Here is a 20,904-nt window from a genome sequence, read left to right as displayed (position 1 = left end):
AGCTTAATGGAAGTATTTTTAGAAATAAAAAACTAAAATCTATTTTGTACCATAGGGAAAATACATTAGCAAGCCAGGTTCTTTTCTATCAAGTGTGAGCTTCATGTGAAAGTCAAATTTCAAACAAAATATCCTGATCTTATATAATAGAGCTTTTTAAAAAGCTTTATTGAGATATGATTCACATTTTATAAAATTTAACCAATGTAGAGCATACAATTTAATGGCTTTCAGTATATTCACAGAGTGGTGCAACTATCACCACAATCAATTTTAGAACATTCTCATTATCCCAAAAAGAAACTCTGTATCCCAAAGCCACCACCCCCAATTCTCCCATTCCTCCCAGCCCTAGGCAACCACTAATCTACTATCTGTCTCTGCAGATTTGCCTATTTTCGACATTTCATATAAATGTAATCATACATTATGTGGTTCTTTGTAACTGGCTTCTCTCACTTAGCATATTTTCAAGGTTTATCTGGTTATAAAGTATCAGTACTTTATTCTTTTTTGTGGCTGAATAATATTCCACTGTATATATATATACCACATTTTATTTATCCATTCAGTTGATGGACATTTGGTTTGTTTCCAATTTTTTGCTATTAGGAATAAAGCTATTTAGCTATAATATTTTAAAATAATGAATAGATAACAAATTTTTATCCCTCTTTCCTCCTTTCATTTTTTAAAATTATTCTGAGGTAATGCTACCCTATATTCCCACTTGGATACCTGTAAAAACAGATCTTTTTCAGATCTTCCATGTATCTTTTACAAATGTCCTGCAGAGGATCTTTCTTCAGTGGGCTGGTATCCACTAAGTTATCATTCCAGGAACCATTCCAGGGTTCCACGCATTCTTCTATACATTTCAGAATTTCTTTATCATGAGGAGATGTGATCTGGGCACCAGTTTCCCAATAAACCTAGAGATAGGTAAATACAGCTATAATTACTTGAATTGTTTGTCAGATTCTATCTTAACTACAGTAGAGATCTTTGGCTATATAAAGGAGCATACCAAGCGAATCAAACAGAAGATGTTGACATGGGGCTAATTTAATAAATACCAAAGGATACTGATGTTATTGAAGACTCCACAGAGACTCTTCAGTAATACAATCACGCATTATTTTTCTCTTTTAGAAGTATACTTTAATAACAATACAAATAAAATATAAGCAGGGTATCATTATGACAACATTATAATATACCATACTGTCAAATCGTATCCTTAGATTTATAATGATATACTGAAGATAATCTTAGAAAGAATGGAATATCTCACAAAACTTGATACTAATTATAAAATGGTTCTGTTACATGATATAGAAGAAATAATTTTTCAGTTATAAATTAAAGTAGAATTTATGTCATACCAGATAAAGTCAGGAAAGATTATTAACATGTTAATTACTCATTTACATTTCCCAAGTTGTCAGTTTGCCAAGTAGCTGGATCAATAAGACCTTAGAAGTTACCCAAAAAGTCAGAAAATGAATTTCTAGTAATTCACAGTTAGAAGTGACTCTGCTTAGAGGGTATCTATACCGGCTTCTACCATGTATATGGCATTATATACCAAGCTCTATGCTAAGTAATATGGTAGACTAGATGACCCGAAAACGCTTTAAAAATACCTCAAAATGCTAGATAAAGTATTAAAAAAAAAATTATCTAAATGTATAGCTATTGACTTTGGTGAAGGATAAGACAATACACAATACTGGGGAAGCCAGCACAACCTGTACAAGGCAAGGTCATGGAAGCTCCATAGACACATCCAAACTCCCTGAGGGACTGAATTGCTGGCTGAGGGCTGTGGGGACCAATGGTCTTGGGGAACGTCTAGCTCAATTGGCATAACACAATTTATAAAGAAAATGTTCTACATTCTACTTTGGTGAGTAGCGTTTGGGGTCTTAAAACCCTGTGAGTGGACATCTATGATACTCCACTGGTCTCACCCCTCCAGGTGCAAGGAATAATAAAGAAAACTTAAGATATAAGGGAAAGATTAGTCCAAAGGACTAATGGACTTCACCTACCATGGCCGCCACCAGACTGAGTCCAGTACAACTAGACAGTGTCCAGCTACCACCACTGACTGCTCTGACAGGGATCACAATACAGCATCCCACACAGAGCTGGAGTAAAATGTAGAACAAAATTCTAACTCAAAAAGAGAGATCAGACTTGCTGGCTTGACAGAGACTGAAGAAACCCTGAAAGTATGGGCTCTCGACACCCTTTTAGCTCAGTACTGAGGTCACTCCTGAGGTTCACCCTTCAGCCAAAGATTGAACAGGCCTATGGAACGAAACAAGACTAACGGGGTGCACCAGCCCTGGCACAGGGACTGGAAGGCAGGAGGGAGCAGGAAAGCTAGTAATAGGGAACCTAGGGTTGAGAAGGGAGAGTGCTGATATGTCGTGGGGTTGTTAACCAATGTTATACAACAATGTGTGTACTAACTGTTTGATAAGAAACTAGTTCTGTAAACCTTCATCTAAAGTGCAATTAAAAAAAGGAGAGGAAAAAAAATGAAATGTATAGCTATAAAATAAAATAAATGCATAGCACAGCTCACAAGGCGGAAAGGGGAAATTCTAGGCAGTAGGGAAAAAAATAAAGAATTGAAAACCAGAGTGATAAGGCACTGAGTAGGCTGATGTGGTGCCTGGGGTTTAGAGGCTGTCCATTTATTTAGCTCTTGAGTTGCAATGTCCAAGTGCAAGGTAGGGAGTTGGAACTTAGACCCCGTAACAAAAATGGGATCCTGAAGGGTTTCACTTCTGATGAAACTATAAACCAAACCAAACCAAACCCAGTGCCATCGAGTCGATTCCGACTCATAGCGACCCTATAGGACAGAGTAGAACTGCCCCATAGAGTTTCCAAGGAGCGCCTGGCAGATTCGAACTGCCAACTCTTTGGTTAGCAGCCATAGCACTTAGCCACTACACCACCAGGGTTTCCGATGAAACTATAGAACAGAAAAATTTCTGCCCACTGCTATGGAGAGATGACAAGGAAGTCTGTCTCTTCCTGGGTTCTAGGTAATTGAAAAAAAACAAACTCCCTTGAAAATTCAAACCCTGAGGTCTGAACCTCAATCATCTTAGGATAAGAATTGATAAATTAATACAGAAATTGCTCCCAAGTCAGTGGTCCTGTAAAAATCTGACAGATATTAAAAACAAAACAAACAAACAAAAAACTGCTCTGGAGGGATGTTCCTGCATTCTAAGCCACAAAAAAAGATTCTTTCCATAAGCCCTGAAAGCTCACAGTGAAAATTTATAAAACATGAGAAAAAATTCCTGGCACATCTATCTTTGCCCCTTCTTCTTGTCTTGTGTGTGGACATGACACCTGGAGGTACAGCAACAATTATGTGATGGCCATGCTTAAGGGAAATGTCAAAAAATTACAGTGATAATAGGCCTGACATCACTGAGCTACAGAACCATGCCAGCAGCCACCTACCTCTGGACTTCCTGTTATGTGAGAAAAATAAATAAAATCAGCTTAAGCCACTTTTTTGGGGTTTTCTGAACCTACAGCAGAAAGCACCCCTAATTTTTTTTATATAGTAATAGGAAAATCGATCCAACAAAATATACTCGACCAAAAGGTTGGAGGTTCAAGTTCATCCAGAGGTGCGCCTCAGAGGAAAGGCCTGATGATCTACTTCCGAAAAATCAGTCACTGAAAACCCTGTGGAGCAGGGTCCTACTCTGACACACAGGGGTTGCCAGGAGTCGGAACTGACATAACGGCAACTGGTTTGGTTTCAGAAAAGTTTCCTTTAGTAAGCTTTAAAAGAAATGTGAAAGATCTATTTAAAAAAACAAACAAACTTTAGAACACTACTAAAGGATCTAAAAGAAGTCTTGAAAGAATAGAAAGACGTATCCTATTCCTGAACAGGGAGACTTCTTAATATTAAAAAGATATTGAAGCTCTCTAAATTAATCTATAAATACAATGTGATACACCAATAAAGATGCCCAATTTTTTTTTGATTGGAAAAATACATTCCAAAGCTCATATAGAAAAATTACCATATGACCCAGAAATTCCAATCCTACGTATATACCCAGAAGAATTGAAGGCAGGAATGCAAACAGAAACCTATACACCCATGTTCATTGCAGCACTTTTTGCAACAGCCAAAATGTGGAAACAACCAAGACGTCCATAACCAGACGAATGGATAAGTAAAATGTGGTATGTACACACGATGGAATATTACTCAGCCATAAAGAGAAATGAAGTTCTGATGCATGCTACGCCATGGATGAACCTTAAAAACATTAGGCCGAGTGAAATAGGTCAGTCTCATAAGAACAAATACTGTATGATCTCACTTACAGTGTATATTTTCACCACAATTAAAAAAAGGAAAAAAAGTCAGCAAACAAAAAACTGAATTAATTATACTTTTTCCCCTATCCCTGCCCCTGTGAATGGTAACTATCTACCTAGCTGGTGTTGTGAATTGAATTGTGTTCCCCAAAAGCATATGAAGTCCTAACCCCTACATCTGTGAATGTGACCTTGTTTGGAAACGGAGTTTTTCTGTTGTTATCCAGTTAAGTAAAATGAAGTCATACCAGAGTATGGTAGATCCTAATCCCTTCTGAATGGCATCTTATAAAAGTGAAGGACAGACACAGAAACGGAGTCACATACAGAAAGAAGTCACCATATGAAAATACAAAAAACAAAGGAATGCCAAGGATTGCTGGCAGCTACTAGAAGCTAGGAGAGAGGCATGAAACAGTTCCTCTCTCAAAGCCCTCGGAGGAAACTGACACAGCCTGTATCCTGATTTGGACTTCTAGCCTCTAGCTTCTTCAAAGCCACCCACCTCGTGGTTTTGTTATAGGAGCCCTAGGAAACGGAGACAGCTTGCCACAGCCAAGAGGTTAGATTAGTATTAAACCTTCTTTTTCCCCATAAAACAGAACTCAGCATGCCCAAAATCCGCCCAAACAAAAAGAGAAACAAATACAAGAGCATGGATTCATCCCCAGAAGCCCCAAGCACTGATTCAGTACTGTGCCCGATACCTTCTATTTGCCCCTCCTTTCTCCACCTTTCTCTACTCTGCTATCACCCCAGGAGGCTGACACATCAAATGCATCCTGTGGCTAATGCGGAGCCCTGGCAGAAGACTGGAGGGAGAGGAGAATGAGGTCAAGGAGTTTATGCCTCTGGCTCTGCAAACAAACTCCCATTCATTCTTCAAGTTCTTGGTATAATACAATTTTACTTCTGAAATGGCAGGGAGAATGGATTTGAGATGGGATGGGGAAACCAAGCTCAGTGAGACACAGAGTAAAAAGAGCACTGACGAGACTTTTGTAACAGTACAGGCTGAGAAGTAATAAAGACCTTAGGAATATGCACTCATTGAGGGCCAGCCTCAGTATTTTCATCTTTCTGTCCCCAATATCTTGCCCTCCTCCCCAGTGTAAGAAAGCAAACTCAGTACATATTATTTAAATAAGAACTATAAAATAAGCAAAAGGTCAGGAGTCAAGGTTTACCTTGTATCCATTATCTTCCTTGCGGTTATGAGATGCAGTAATCATCACACCTGCAACTGCTTTGAGCTCCTGAACCGCATACGGCTGAAAAAACAAAGACACCATAATTTCATTTTGCTTCCTAGCTACTTATATCTTTGACATTAAATTAATTTTGATTAACAGAAAAAGATACGATGGTATAAATGGCCTAAAACCTCAACAATCAACCCCAGGCTCACTTTATCTGATAATACATTATTTAAAAATGGAATTCTTTTAAATCAACAGCACTGATACCACACATTTTTGTCATGCTCTATTTCACTTAATTTAAAACACTGCTTCCTTTTCTGAAAAACTCAGAAGATAACATGTTTTTATCCAGGAGAGCTCTCAAGAGCACATTTCTTACAATTCTAGCACGTGCATTTCATAGACTGTGGGGAGGATAGATACCACACACATGAGGTGGCATCAGGAATATGGTTTTAGACATGCTACATTTTAAATACCTATTATTCACTTAAGTAAAAGTATTAAGTAGAGAATTGTATACTCAAGTCTGGAGTCTCAAAAAGACAAATACCATATGATCTCACTTATAGGAAACCAGCAAACATATAGAAACCAAAGATGATTAATGGTTACCAGAGGTGGGAGGGAGGGAGGAAGAGGGAGTTTTTGTTTGGGAGGCATTAAATTTATGTTAATGGTAGTAGAATATTTTGGAAAAAGACAAGGATAATGGTGGCACGGCTTTAGTATCTGAAATCTTCAGTCCATGAATCATTATGTAAATAACAGATATCCAACATGATCAGTCATTGTGTCACTTCTTTCAAACTATCAGTGATTGGTCACTGAGCATCTGTTATTTAGCTGTCACACAGAGAGCAAAGCATGAAGTTGTGTTGCCTCCTTGTCTCCCAGTAATAAACTCATGTGACATTTTACAAAAATGGATAATTAAAAGAGGGAAATGTCCAACAAAGATGAAAGTACAGCAAAGAAACAAAAGGATGAAGTGACACCAGCAAAAAACTTAACAGTAAAGGAGCTCTAGAAACCCTGGTAGCACAATGGTTAAGTGCTCAGCTGCTAACCAAAAGGTAGGTGGTTGAAACCCACCAGCTGCTCTGTGGAAGAAAAGATCTTGTAATCTGCTCCCATAAAGATTACAGCCTAGGAAAGCCTATGGGGCAGTTCTACTCTGTCCTACAGGGTTGCTGTGAGTCGGCGTCAACTCAATAGCACCAAACAACAAACGAACCCTCAGAGATATTTCACAACATTAAAAGTACAAAGGAGAAAATGTTGGAAGCTGATCCAAACTTAGGAAGGACCATGACAATTCACAGAAAAGATACTTGCTCTTTATCTTAAGTCATATGCCAAGAAAGGTAAGCACTGTTTAAATTACTCTTTTTAAGTTTTTTACAAAGAAAACACTTTAATTCTTAATGTTTCTAATGTTTTACATTACAGTATACTAAACATTAAATTTACTATTTTTTTTCATTTTCCTATACATTTATAACCAACAGTAAGAGTACTTTTAATGTTTTAACAAAAATCTTTAAAGATCACCAAACAATTGTAATTTTTCCTACTGATTATTAAGATCACCCTGCATGGTTTTAGCTTGCAGTCATTTTTATGGTTCTGCACTACAGTACAAAGTGAGAAGTGCCTGTTGTTTCTAATGTTCATTATGCCATCTTTTTAGTTCATAAATTATTTATTAATGTCTTTAAAAAATTCCAAACATAAAAGTTTCTGTGGCTTTCCTTATTTCTAATTTTATTGCACTGGAGTCTGGAGACATGGCCTGTTCTCTGGTATTGAGACTTCCTTTGTGGTTCTGCTTGATAAGAATGTATTCTATCAACATTGGATACAGGGTTTTACACAAGCCCACATACACACCAGATCAAGTCTATTAATAGTATACTCAAATCTACCCTAACTCATTGTTGAATGATAAATCAGTTTCTGAAAAATGAGTATTAAAATATTTCACCATGACTGTGTATATGTCAGCTTGTTTAGATTAAGCTCTTAGGAGGTTCAACAAATGCTTGTTGAATGAAAACAAATGCAAGGCAAGTTTTATTTTCCTTCCTTTGGTCCTTCGTATCACTTAACATAGAACTACATGGATGACAAAGATTCGCACCTTGGTTGATTTAAGAAATCATTTCAAGGGCAGAAAATAACACAACACAAACCAAAACCAAACCTGTTGGTGCTGAGTCAGTTTTGACTCACAGTGACCCTAGAGGACATAGCAGAACAGCCCCACAGGGTTTCCAAGGCTGTAAATCCTATGGAAGCAGACTGCCACAACTTTCTCCCATGGAGTGGCTGGTGGGTTTCAACCTCTGACCTTTCAGTCAGCAGTTGAATGTTTAACCACTGCACCACCAGGGCTCCTTTAACATGACATACTTACTACAAAAGGTGTAGGAACGTATCTTGAAAAAAGGTACACAGGCACGTCTTTAGCCAGTAAGACTGCAGCAGTGAGTTTAGCAAGCCTTAAAAAGGGAGAGAGATTTCACTTAGTTTTTAAAAATCAACCTTCCACAAAATAAATGCTTCACCTTACAAGTATTCTGAATACACAGTAGCCTAATACAACCAATTCTTATAATCACTGGCTATTTAAGCTTCTTGCTCCAACTTAAAGATAAATAGAATTTTTTAAAAAAGGAGTTTAACAATGAACAGAAATTAACAATTTAACCTCTTCTTTTCCCTTTATTCACTTTTCACTTTTCATGGCTCTTTTACCAAGAAATAAATACCACAATAAATAAATAAAACCATAATAAATAATCAATATGCATAATTACCCCAGAAAAACAAAACAAAAAACATTACCTGTTGAGCTGACTCAGACTCATGGCAACCCCATGTGTGTCAGAGTAGAACTGTGCTCCATAGGGCTTTCAAAGGCTGATTTTTTCAGAAGTAGATGGCCAAGCCTTTCTTCCAAGGTGCCTCTGGGTGCACTCAAGCTGCCAGCGTTCCAGGTAGCAGCCAAGCATGTTAACCATTTGTATCACCCAGGGACTCTACCTTCTGAAAATAAGACCCTGAAAAAAGGTATCACTGTATCATGATTATCTATGTACGAATATAGCCTAGAACTACTGAAATAGGACTATAAAGACAGAATATAAACCACAAAATAACTCCTGCCCACTACAGTTTACATTCTAAGTACAAACTCTTTAAATATTTAAAATTTAACTCCTTTCTATAAAAGCTAAAGCTTATCTTTGAAATGCTGCTGTTTCCATTTCAGCTGTAAAATCAACCCATTTCTATTTGATAGTCTCCTGTTTCAGAAATCCTACTGTTGGAAAAAAAAAATAATAATAATGTTTTATTCCAATCCAACTTAACCTTTGAAACAATTAACACTATACCTCTGGCTGCTGCAGCTGCTAGTTACTTGACCCCGGGTGTCATACCCAACAACAAAGCCTCTCTGCTTGAAGTCTGAGAAAGATCTCTCAAGGTATTTGTACATCCCCTGAAGCAGATAAACATAAAAGATTAGGTCCTGACTAATACTTGCATTTTATAAAACTTAAAATCTCTTATTTTCATGTTTGGTGTATAGCTTGTTGGCTCCCAGGGAACTAACTGGCTTTTGCCTTTATGCTCATGTTTACTAATATGGGAATGATATTGTTCAATCTACAAATGCAAGATGACAAATTTATTTATTTCCTGGCATTTCAGACACATTTAATATCATAGAAATCTCAATTAAGTAACCATCTAATCTAATACAATACATAAAATATTGCAAAAAAAAAAAAAAAGACTTGGAATGAGTCAGTATGCTAAAAAGATTGTTAGAAGTGCCAAAAGAAATGATTTCTTGCCTTCAAGGCTACAGAAAACAGAATTTTGTCTATTTTAGGCCCTTGCTAAATCCTATGATTGCAGCTAACCAAAAGGTCTAACCTATTTATGATCCAAACATTTTAAAATCAAACAACATATTTCTCTATTAGAACACATTTTAATCCCATTTGTAACTCCTTGGTTTTAAAATCTCATGGAAAAAGAAATCTCACAAACTATGAAAATTTGCAATCAAGAGTCACAAAAAAATGTAATGAAGTATTTAACATTGAAAACATTGCGATAAACTAAAACCATTTAACTATCTATGGATGATTTGTTAATTTTAATAAATGAACACTTTCATTCTCTAAAAATAACACTTTATATTGTTACAGTCCTTCAAAATTACTTTCATAAATGTTGTCATGTTTAATCCTTACAATAATCCTGAAAGCAGGAAATGCAAATATCATTCCTATTTCTGTCTCTGTCTCTAACATTTCTTCAAAAAAGAGGAGTCAGTATAAGATCAAAGCTCCATCCAAGGCTATTCATTCAGTAAAAATTAAGTGATACTGATTATGGAAGACCTGCTAGTGTATGGCAGATAGTAAGTGTGTATGTGGCAACACCAAACCAGGCTCCAATGACTTCTGGTCCATGGATGGTCTTTCAGCTATAATTACTTTAGCTCCCCTCCCTATCTACTCCCTGTGTGTGTGGGCGGGGTGGGGGGAGGCTTCATATAGACCAAATTATCCACTTTCACCAATTTATTCACTTCTGATGATGATATCCATTGCCGCTGAGTCGATTCCAACCTATAGCAGCCCTATAGGACAGAACAGAACTGCCCCATAGGGTTTCTAAGGAGCGACTGGTGGACTCGAACTGCCCATCTTTTTGGTTAGCAGCCAAGCTCTTAGTCACTGCACCACCAGGGCTCCTCTAATGATGATGCTGTCCTAAAGCCTCACAGAACTTATATTTCTCTCTGCTATGAGAATCCATCTTTTTTTTAAAGAATCCATCTTATCTTATCTTATCCCCTTATAGCTAGATTCTGAAAAAGGCTGAGGTTTAAGAATCAAATTCAATGAGATTCAAATGCCTATTAAATGTCACACTTTTATAGAAATTGATTTTTTCAATCACCTCCTCCACTTCTTTTGTTAAAGTCAAGAAGTCTTCATTTCAAATGAAAGCTTATGAGGAAACCCAATACAGGTAGTCCCGAACTTGCGATGTATTCAAGTAACAAAGAATTGCACTTATGACTGTTTTTTTTTTTTTTTTGCTTGTACTACATACAACGTTTAAGCATGTAATTTGCCGATGTTATCATTCTCAGGTGTTCACTTGCCAATATTTACATGTAATGTTTCCAACCCCCAAAGACAAATAAAGATACTGCTAATAAAAGGCAATAATAATGAAATCTTAAAAAAAAAAAAAAAAGAGGTATTCAACTTACATTAGAACCAACTTATGACGGAGTTGTTGGAACAGAACCCTGTCATAAGTCGGGACTGCCTGTATGAAACAAAGATTTAACTGAAGCATCTCTACTTGAGGAATAAAAAAGACATGAGAGATAAGGTGATATGTATCCCACCTACTCAGCCCCTGCATTAGCCCTTGACTTCATAGAACCCCTCAGAACAAGGCTAAAGCTTGATTTACTCTTTGGCAGTATCGATTAGAATTATGCACACTGAGCAATTCTCCAGTCCAGAACTATTTTTTGTATACGTTAAATGTATTCTTGGCTTCAAAAGTAGTTCCTTGAAGTAGAAATTTTCACTTGAAAGAAAAGTAATTTGTTTCACCAAGAATGAGCTGCATAAAAATGCTGAGAAATAAAATAAATTGTATCATATCATGCATTGTCTTAAAGAACTCTCAAAATGGACACAGAAAGCCATGTTAAAAGGACATATATTCGACTAAATTTTCCAAATACTTTGGTTGACCTTTATCAATGGCCATATGCCAAATTGAGGGTATTCATCTTCTTTCTAAGTTTGTTTCTTTGTACTAATTTGACATGTCAATATCCACTTCCTGATTTTAAATGCAAAGTAAAATTATTACAATGATAACTAAAATAACAGTCAAAAAGTTAGTCTGCAACCTTGAAGGCACAGAAATGATTTCTAAAATAAGCCTTAGGGAAGACCAAAAGTACATTTTATACTTCATCAGAGTACGTTCCTAAAAATAAAGTTAATTTTTAAAAATAAAGGCACTACCTAATTCATAAAACAAACAAAAAAAACCAAGAATGAGAAAAAGTACACATATAACACTTTATAATAAATTACCTGTGTTGACTGTATTACTGTAAGATCATTAATATAGCAAAACCCTGCGCCCATGGCAGAACGAAGTCCTGCAGTCCCAAAGGTCATCCGACAACAAAGACGATCTCGAAGTTCCTTGTTCATCCCATTTCGTAACAGATTCTCAATTTGCTCTTTTGTTTTGGGATTCTATAAAAAAGAAACATTAAAACCTAATCAGGATCATAAGCAGAGTCCTAATACTAAGAGTTTCTGAGGCGCCAATAAGAATTATGCGTATATCACAAGGTTCTACATTCACTAAAAATTCCATAGTGCTACTTACAAATATTAGTATGTATAATAAAAATAATAGATGCCATTTACTGAGTCCCCAAAGAAGCCAGGACCTATTGAAGATGATTTATGTATCTCTAATCGTCATATTTTTATAAAGGGCACATACTAGTAAATACACAGCCTACATAAAAATACGAGTATCTATTAAGAAGAAAATTTAAACAAGGTTATTTTGGCTACTATCATATTATTCCAATGACTAAGATACCATCAGATATGATAGTGAGGTCAAAGAGATTTAAAACTAAAAGATAGGTGCATGACTGGCAAAAATGAAAATGACTGAAAATCTTCAGTACGATAGAGGGTACCCACCACATATCTGTCAGTTTGTCATATTATTGAGGCTTGTGTGTTGCTGTGATACTGGAAGCTTTGCCACCCATATTTCAAATACCAGCAGGGTCACACTTGGTGGTCAGGTTTCAGTGGAGCTTCCAAACTAAGACAGATTAAGAAGAAGGGCCTGGCAGTCTACTTCTGATAAAACTGGCCAGTAAAAAACCTTATAAATAGCAGCAGAGCATTGTCTGATATAGTGTCGGAAGATGAGCCCCTTAGGTTGAAAGACACAGAATATGACTGGGGGAAAAGCTGCCTCATCATGACGTGGATGGAGTCAAGCATTCGGGACCTTCACTTGCTGATATGGCATGACTCAAATGAGAAGAAACAGCTGCAAATATCCATTAATAATCAGAATGTGGAATGTACGAAGTATGAATCTAGGAAAATTGGAAGCTGTCACAAATGAAATGGAACGCATAAAGATCGATACCCTAGGCATTAGTGAGCTGAAATGGATTGGTGTTGGCCATTTTGAATCAGACAATTGCATGGTCTCTATGCCAGGAATGACAACTTGAATAGGAATGGCATTGCATTCATTGGCAAAAAGAACATGCCAAGATTTATTCTGAAGTACAGGATAATATTCATATGCCTACAAGGAAGACCAGTTAATATAACTATTACTCAAATTTGTGCACCAATCACTAAGGCCAAAGATGAAGAAACTGAAGATTTTTACCAATTTCTGTGGTCTGAAATTAATCAAACTTGCAATCAGGATGCACTGATAATTACTGGTGATTGAAACGTGAAGGCTGGAAACGAAGGATCAGTAGTTAGAAAACATGGCCTTGGTGATAGAAACAATGCCAGAAATCGCAAGATAGAATTTGGCAAGACCAACAACTTCTTCAATGCAAATACCTTTTTCCAGCAACATAAATGGCAACTATACACGTGGACCTTGCCACATGGAATGCAAAGGAATCAAATCGACTACATCTGTGGAAAGAGATAATGGAGAGTCTCAATATCCTCAGTGTGAACAAGGCCAGGGGCCAACTGTGGAACAGACCATCAATGGCTCATATGCAAGTTTAGGCTGAAACGGAAGAAAATTAGAACAAGTCCACAAGAGCCAAAGTACAACCCTGACTATAAGCCACCTGAATTTAGAATCTCAAAAATAACTTTGATGCATTGAACACTAATGACCGAAGACATGACGACTTGTGGAATGACATCAGGGACATCATACATGAAGAACGCAAGAGGTCGTTAAAAAGACAGGGAAGAAAGAAAAGACCAAAATGGATGTCAGAAGAGACTCTGAAACTTGTGGAAGAAATGATAAAATAAAATAGCTGAAAAGAAGATTTCAAAAGGCAGCTTGAAAAGATCAGGGCTGTGACCTGACTAAGGGTGTTGCATCCTACCCTAATCCTCTTCCACATAACCTACTGTGTGGTTGAAAATCAGGAAAGTTGTGTATCAGGGTTGTATCCTTTCACCATACCTATCCAATCTGTATGCCAAGCAAATAATCTGAGAAACTGGACTAGATGATGAAGAACTCGGCATCAGGACTGGTGGAAGATTCATTAACAACCTGTGGTATGCAGCTGATACAACCTTGCTTGCTGAAATTGAAGAGGACTAGAAGGACTTACCGATGAAGACCAAAGACCACAGCCTTCAGTATGTATTATATGTGAATACCTTTTACCTCACAACCTGTTCTCCTTTTCTCACCCATAAACCAAAAAAAACAAACCCAGTGCCATTGAGTTGATTCCAACTCATAGGAAACCCTGGCGGTGTAGTGGTTAAGTGCTATGGCTGCTAACCAAAAGGTGGGCAGTTCGAATCCACCAGGCACTCCTTGGAAACTCTATGGGGACAGTTCTACTCTGTCCTATAGGGTCGCTACGAGTTGGCATCGACTCGATGGCAATGGGTTTTCTCACCCATAAAACCTATAGACGCTATTAATAAGTTCTGAATCTATAAAATATACATTAGAGATGCTTTCTCAAATATAAATTATTACTTGGTTTTTAAATGTGCTCTCTCATTCACAATTCATTCATTACTTGAGGGTAGGAGAGGCCTAGTCAGCAAAAACAAGAGGAAAATTGTTCAATCTATGCCAACTATTAAGAAAAGCACCTCTAAAATTATGTCAGTATGGAAGTTATTTGATTTATACCCATTTCAGAAATGTTGATCTACTATATAAAATGAAAATTAATTATTTAAAAAGTATATGCATTGAATCTGAACTAAATTTGCTATTAACATATCATAGAATCCTAATAATTTTAGTACCCAAAAAAAGTAATCTTGTAGACAATTCGAAGAGATTTTAGCGACTGCTAACATTTTCTATACTTCACCAGAAATAAAACTGATTGCTTAGTATGAGATCAGTAAGCTAAAGAATACAGAATTAAAGCCATGCATTATTTTTAAATTTTACCTGTATACCAAAAATTTTCCTTTAGGTTCTAATCCTACGAATTGCTGCAACTTTACATGGCTGAAATGAAGAAAGCAAAGTGTCTTCTTACATAACACTTCACGGAGTTTTAGTTTTTCCATATTGTAGGACCATAAAGCTCAAAATTCAAAGAAACATAAAAGAACGGATTAAAAAACCAACCAAAAAATCATTTTTTTGAGCCTCTTCTAACAAACTTAACTTCTTACAAACTTTCATAGATGCGAAGAAAGCTATACACCAGACCAAAATCACATCATATAAAAGTATTAGCATTCACTTATGAAGGATCATTTTAGATTTACCCCCAAGCTTTTCTGAACCTATTAAATTTGTAATTAGGGGACTTCTGTATTATTTATGCATAAAACATGAGAAAAAATTAATCATCATTATATAAAACAAATTAAGTTTGCCAATGAGGCATTTATCTGTAAATCTTCTTTCCTACTTTTTTATAAACCTAGTATTTTTATAATTTTTATATACTTTGAACCTATCAATATTCTAGTACTAAACTTAACAGCTTAAAAACAATCTAAACCATGACCCTCACTATTTAGGTTAGAACAGATCTAGAAGAACATAATATATATTAATAACCCCAAATCCTATTGTTACATATCTAAAGAGAAACCAGTATGCAAAATTGACTCTTTAGTAACTTAAATACATCTAAAATTGCAAAACCATAAATATTTTTAAATGTTACTGACAGACTTGTGTCTAAACAATAAATACCACTTTTCTGTAACTGCAGAGAAAAAACTTTTAAGTTTATTTGTAAACAGAAGTTAAAAAAAGAAACTGCAATCTGAAAATCTGAAGAGTAAACACAACTGACATTTACTTCTGAGGGTCAGCCAGCTTGAAGATCCAAAACTACAGTCCAGAAGCAGAACATGTTTTCCAAACCAGGTCCTTCTTTACTGAGTTCAAAATGTACTCGTGCAGAATCAATCATTATTTCCCATTTAAAAGATCTTTGTGTAAACTGTAAATTTAATTTCCTTATCTTTAAGAAGAAGGTAGGATGGTAGAGAAGCATCTCAGAAACGGAGGGTGAGAATGGTTGCACAATTTGAAGAATGTAATCAATGTCACTGGACTGTACTTACAGAAACTGTTAAATTTTTTTTTTAACTTTTACATTCATTATTTTATTTCTAAATTTTATTTATTTTGTTGTTATTGAGATATATACACAGCAAAGCATAGACCAATTCAAGTTTCTACATATACAATTTAGTGACATTGATTACATTCTTTGAGTTGTGCAGCCATTCACACTCTCCTTTTCTGAGATGTTCCTCCCTCATTAACATAAACTCACTGCCTCCTAAGGTTCCTATCTAATATTTCGAGTTGCTGTTGTCAGTTTGATCCCATATAGTTCTTAAAAGTGCTTAGTGCTCAAGGCAGACCTTTGTTACTAGTTAAGCTAAATATTGTTCAGTTTTAAGATGACTTCAGGGAATATTTTTGGTATCAGGTTTAAAGGTTATCTCAGGGAAATAGTTTCAGGGGTTCATCCAACCTTCATGACTCCAGGAAGCCTGGAGTCTATGCGCATTTGAAATTCTGTTCTGCATTTTCCCACTTTTGATCAGGATTCTTCTATGGAATCTTTGATCAAAATGTTCAGTAATGGTAGCCAGGCACCATCCACTTTTTCTGGTGTCATGGCAAAGGAGGTAGGTTATTCATGGAGGCAATTCCATATCTTCCTCCAATTCCTGACTCTCCTTCTTCTTCTGTTGCTCCAGGTGAATAAAGACCAATTGTTGTGCCTTGGGTGGCTGCTTGCAAGCTTTTAAGACCCCAACCACTACCCAGTGAAATAGGAGATAGAATAGAAGCACTAAACATGTTATTAGGCCAATTAACTGGGATGTCCCATGAAATCATGACCCTAAACCTCCAAACCAAGGAATTAAATCCCATGAAGTGTTTAACTGTACATAAGCAGCCTCAGCAGTTACAATTTTTTTTTGTCATTGTTGTAAATATATCTATCACACAACTTTTGCCAGTTCAACTTTTTACAGGTATACGACTTACTGATAGCAATTACAATAACGGGCTGTGCAGCCCTATCCTTAGTTAATTCAGTTTTTCCATCACCTTTAGTCCCCCTTTTCCCCCTCCCTCCTGTCCCTGGTAACCACTAATAAACTTTAGTCGCTGCATATTTGCCGTTTCTTTATATATATATATATTATATATATATATATATATATACATACATGAGGTCATACAATATTTGTCCTTTCATGATTGGCTTATTTCACTCAGTATAATGTCTTCAAGCTCCATTCATACTATAGCATGCATCAAAACTTCATTTCTCCTACTAGTTGAGTAGTATTCCATTGTATATATGCACCACATTTTGTCTATTCATTCATCTGTTGATGGGCATTTAGGTTGTTTTCACCTTTTGGCTATTGTGAATAGTGCTTCAATGAACACTGTTGTAAAGTCTCTGAGTCTCTGCTTTCAAGTCTTTTGGGTATATACCTAGGAGTGGAATTGCTGGGTCATATGGTAGTTCTATTTTTAGTTTTTTGAGGAACCACCACACTGTTTTCCCCAACGGCTGTACCATTTTGCATTCCCACCAGGAATGGATAACGTTATAATTTTCCCACGTCCTTGCCAACATCTGTTATTTTTTTTTTAACTTAGCCATCCTAAAAACCCATTGCCATCGAGCCAATTTCGACTCACAGTAACCCTGTAGGACCAAGTAGAACTGCCTCATAGTTTCCAAGGAGCGCCTGGTGGATTCAAACTGCTAACTTTCAGTTAGCAGCCGTAGCACTTAACCATTTTGCCACCAGTGGAAGTAAAACGGTATCTCATGGTTTTAATTTGCATCTCTCAGATGGCTAACGATGCTGAGCATCTTTTCGTGTGTTTGGTGGCCATTTGAATATCCTCTTGGGTGAAATGTCTATTCAAGTCCTTTGCTCATTTTTTGATTGGCTTATTTGTCTTTTTCTTGTTGTCAAAGTTTTATATATATTTTGGTTATTAGATTCTTGTTGGATATATGGTTTCTGAAGATATTCTCCTAGTTGGTAGCATGTCTTTTCACTTTTTTGATAAGGTCTCTTGATGAAGTTTCTGTGAGGTCCCATTTATTTTCTCTTTTGCTGCTTGTGCTTTTGTTATTATATTGGATATTCCATTATTGAAAGCTAGGCTTGACAGCGTTACCCTTGCTTGTTCTTCTAAGAATTTTACGGTTTTAGTTTGCACATTTAGGTCAAATTGACATACATTTTGCTGTGTATATTTTCAACAATAGAAACAACAAAAATAAAATATTATTTAAAAAAAAATGAGATACCACTTCACATACACTAGAATGCCTATATAAAGTCAAAGACAATAAATACCAAGTGTTGGCCAGGATAAACCGGTATCTTCATACACTGCTGGTGGGATTGTAAAATGGTACAGCTGCTTTAGAAAACAGTCTCATAGTTCCTCAAAAGGTTAAACACAGAGTTACTGTATGGCCCTGCAATTCCACTCCAAGGTATATATACCCAGGGAAATGCAAAGATGCAGTCACATAAAAACTTGTACACAAATGTTCATAGAGGTATTTTTTAAAATAGCCAAAAAGTGGAAGCAACCCAAATGTCCATCAGCTGATGAACAGATAAACAAAATGTAGTGTATCCGTACAGTAGAATATTATATAGCCATAAAAAAGAATGAAGTCTCAGGTCGAGAGCCTCACTGACATGTAACTGATACACACTACAACAGGAATCTTGAAAACATTACACTAAATGAAAGAAACAGTCACAAAAGACCACATATTGTCCATTTATATGAAATGTCCAGAATAGGCAAATCTACAGAGACAGAAAGTAGATTAGTGGTTACTACTGCTTGAGGGGAAGGACTCTGGGGAGGGATTTGAGTAACTGCTAATGGGTATGGGGTCCCTCTTTGGGGTGATAAAAATGTTCCAAAATTGGCTGTGGTGATGGTTACGCAACTCTGTGAACATACTAAAAACCTTGGAATTACACACTTTAAATAGCTGAATTGTATAGTATGTGAATTAAAGCTCAATAAAGCTGTTTTTTTTTTAAGTAGGTAGGAATTTAAAAAAAAAAGCATACGTTAAATTGGCTTAGGAAAAAAATTGAATGACTATATTTGTCATATAAAATGAGATTTATTTGAATGATAATCTCTTAATGAATACAAAAATCACATCCAGGAAAAAAAGACACTAACTACCCTCAAAGTAGAAAATAACCTTTCAAATGTATTGTTACTATTTAAGTATAATAGTGAATATACCAAGATTAGTAGGAAAGATAAAAATAAAACTGTTAACATTTTATTTCAAAACTTAAAATTACAGTCTTTTGTTATAGTTTGAGTTTTTTCCTCACAAAGCAGATACATTGGGCTGATTTTTACTGTTAAATGATACAGTGAAGCTTAAGTCTCTGTAAAGTTTTAAATATAAAATATTTCTCATATAAGGTAACCAACATAAAACATTTCAAATGTTCATTTTCTTTCTCTACATATTGTGACCCATCATTCCTTTCTTGACAAATGAAGGACCCAAATGTTGGTCAATGAGCTCAGGTCATTGTAGAATATGGAAAAACCACTGAACTACGATTCCAAAAGGTTTGGCCCAAATCTTGAATCTGCAATTGGTTAACTAGATAATCTTGAACAAACACTTGATCTCCCCTTAGACTCTAGATTCCAAATACGATGTGATGGCTTTTGAGATTATCTTTTTCAAGCTCTACACGTTTATTAGTAACTGATCATGTGAGGTACTAGGTATAAGGGCTTCAGTCAGTAGCATCTACTACTAGCTTTATGATCTTGGACAAGTAATTTCACTCTAGTGTCCTCACCTGTAAAAAAAAAAAGAATAGGAATAATGTTCTACTCTTCTTCCTGGGCACAGAGCAAGAATATATTTTTCAGCCTCCCTTGGAGCTAGATGAGACCATGTGACATAGTTCTGGTACATGGATAGAGTAGAAGAGATGTGCACAACTTCCATTCTTAACCCATAAGGCCACCCCCGCACCCCCCACCACTGCTCCTCTCTTGGGCAGGTAATTTCTCTCTGGGGCTCACCAGTACAATCAATTTGTGTTGTTTTTAGGTGCCATCGAGTCAGTTCCGACTCACAGTGACCCTGTGTACAACTGAATGAAACACTGCCTGGTCCTTCCCCAGCCTCACAATCTTTGTTATGCTTAAGCCCATTGTTACAGCCACCGTGTCAATCCATCTCATTGAGGGTCTTCCTCTTTTTAGCTGGCCCTTTTTTCTACTTTACTAAGCACGATGTCCTTCTCCAGGGGCTGATCCATCCTGATAATATGTCCAAAGTATGTGAGACCTAGTCTCGCCATGCTTGCTTCTAAGAAGCATTCTGGCTGTACTTCTTCCAAGACAGATTTGTTCCTTCTTTTGGCAGTCCATGTTGTCGTTGTTAAGAACCATTGAGATGGTTCTGACTCTTAGCAACCCTATGCATAGCAGAACAAAACACTGCCCAGTTCTGCCCCATCCTCACAATTGTTATGCTTGAGTCCACTGTTGCAGCCACTGTATTCAGTCCATCTCATTGAAAGTCTTCCTCTTTTTTGCTGACCCTCTACTTTACCAAGCATGATGTCCTTCTCCACAAACTGATCCCTCCTGACAACACGTCCAAAGTATGTGAGATGCAGTCTTACCGTCCTTGCTTCCAAGGAGCATTCTGATTGTGCTTCTTCCAAGACAGATTTGTTTGTTCTTTTGGCAGTCAATATTCTTCGCCAACACCACAATTCAAAGGTGTCAATTCTTCTTCAGTCTTTCTTATTCATTGGCCAGCTTTCTCATGCATATGGGCAATTGAAAACACCATGGCCTGGGTCAGGCACACCTTAGTCCTCAGGGTGATATCTTTAACACTTTAAACAGATCTCTTGCAGCCAATTTGCCCAATGCAATGCATCTTTTGATTTCTTGACTGCTGCTTTCATGAGTGTTAACTGTGGATCCAAGT

The 20,904-nt window shown here is 36.5% G+C and overlaps 1 protein-coding gene across 1 annotated transcript in view; it reads right to left on the bottom strand.

Moving 5' to 3' along the window:
• The window catches only part of PGM2L1 (phosphoglucomutase 2 like 1), a 68,768-nt gene that overhangs the window by 23,929 nt on the left and 23,935 nt on the right, over positions 1 to 20,904 (bottom strand). The window contains exons 2-6 of the mRNA XM_049889830.1: positions 11,735 to 11,902; positions 8,981 to 9,087; positions 7,999 to 8,083; positions 5,565 to 5,648; positions 739 to 932 (exon numbers count right to left, since the gene is read on the bottom strand). Coding sequence (XP_049745787.1) covers positions 739 to 932; positions 5,565 to 5,648; positions 7,999 to 8,083; positions 8,981 to 9,087; positions 11,735 to 11,902 — 638 coding nt within the window. The remainder of the gene's footprint in view (positions 1 to 738; positions 933 to 5,564; positions 5,649 to 7,998; positions 8,084 to 8,980; positions 9,088 to 11,734; positions 11,903 to 20,904) is intronic.

This window comes from Elephas maximus, chromosome 7 (assembly GCF_024166365.1).
Source record: "Elephas maximus indicus isolate mEleMax1 chromosome 7, mEleMax1 primary haplotype, whole genome shotgun sequence".
Lineage (NCBI taxonomy): Eukaryota > Metazoa > Chordata > Mammalia > Proboscidea > Elephantidae > Elephas > Elephas maximus.
This window is presented reverse-complemented; position numbering and strand designations above follow the sequence as displayed.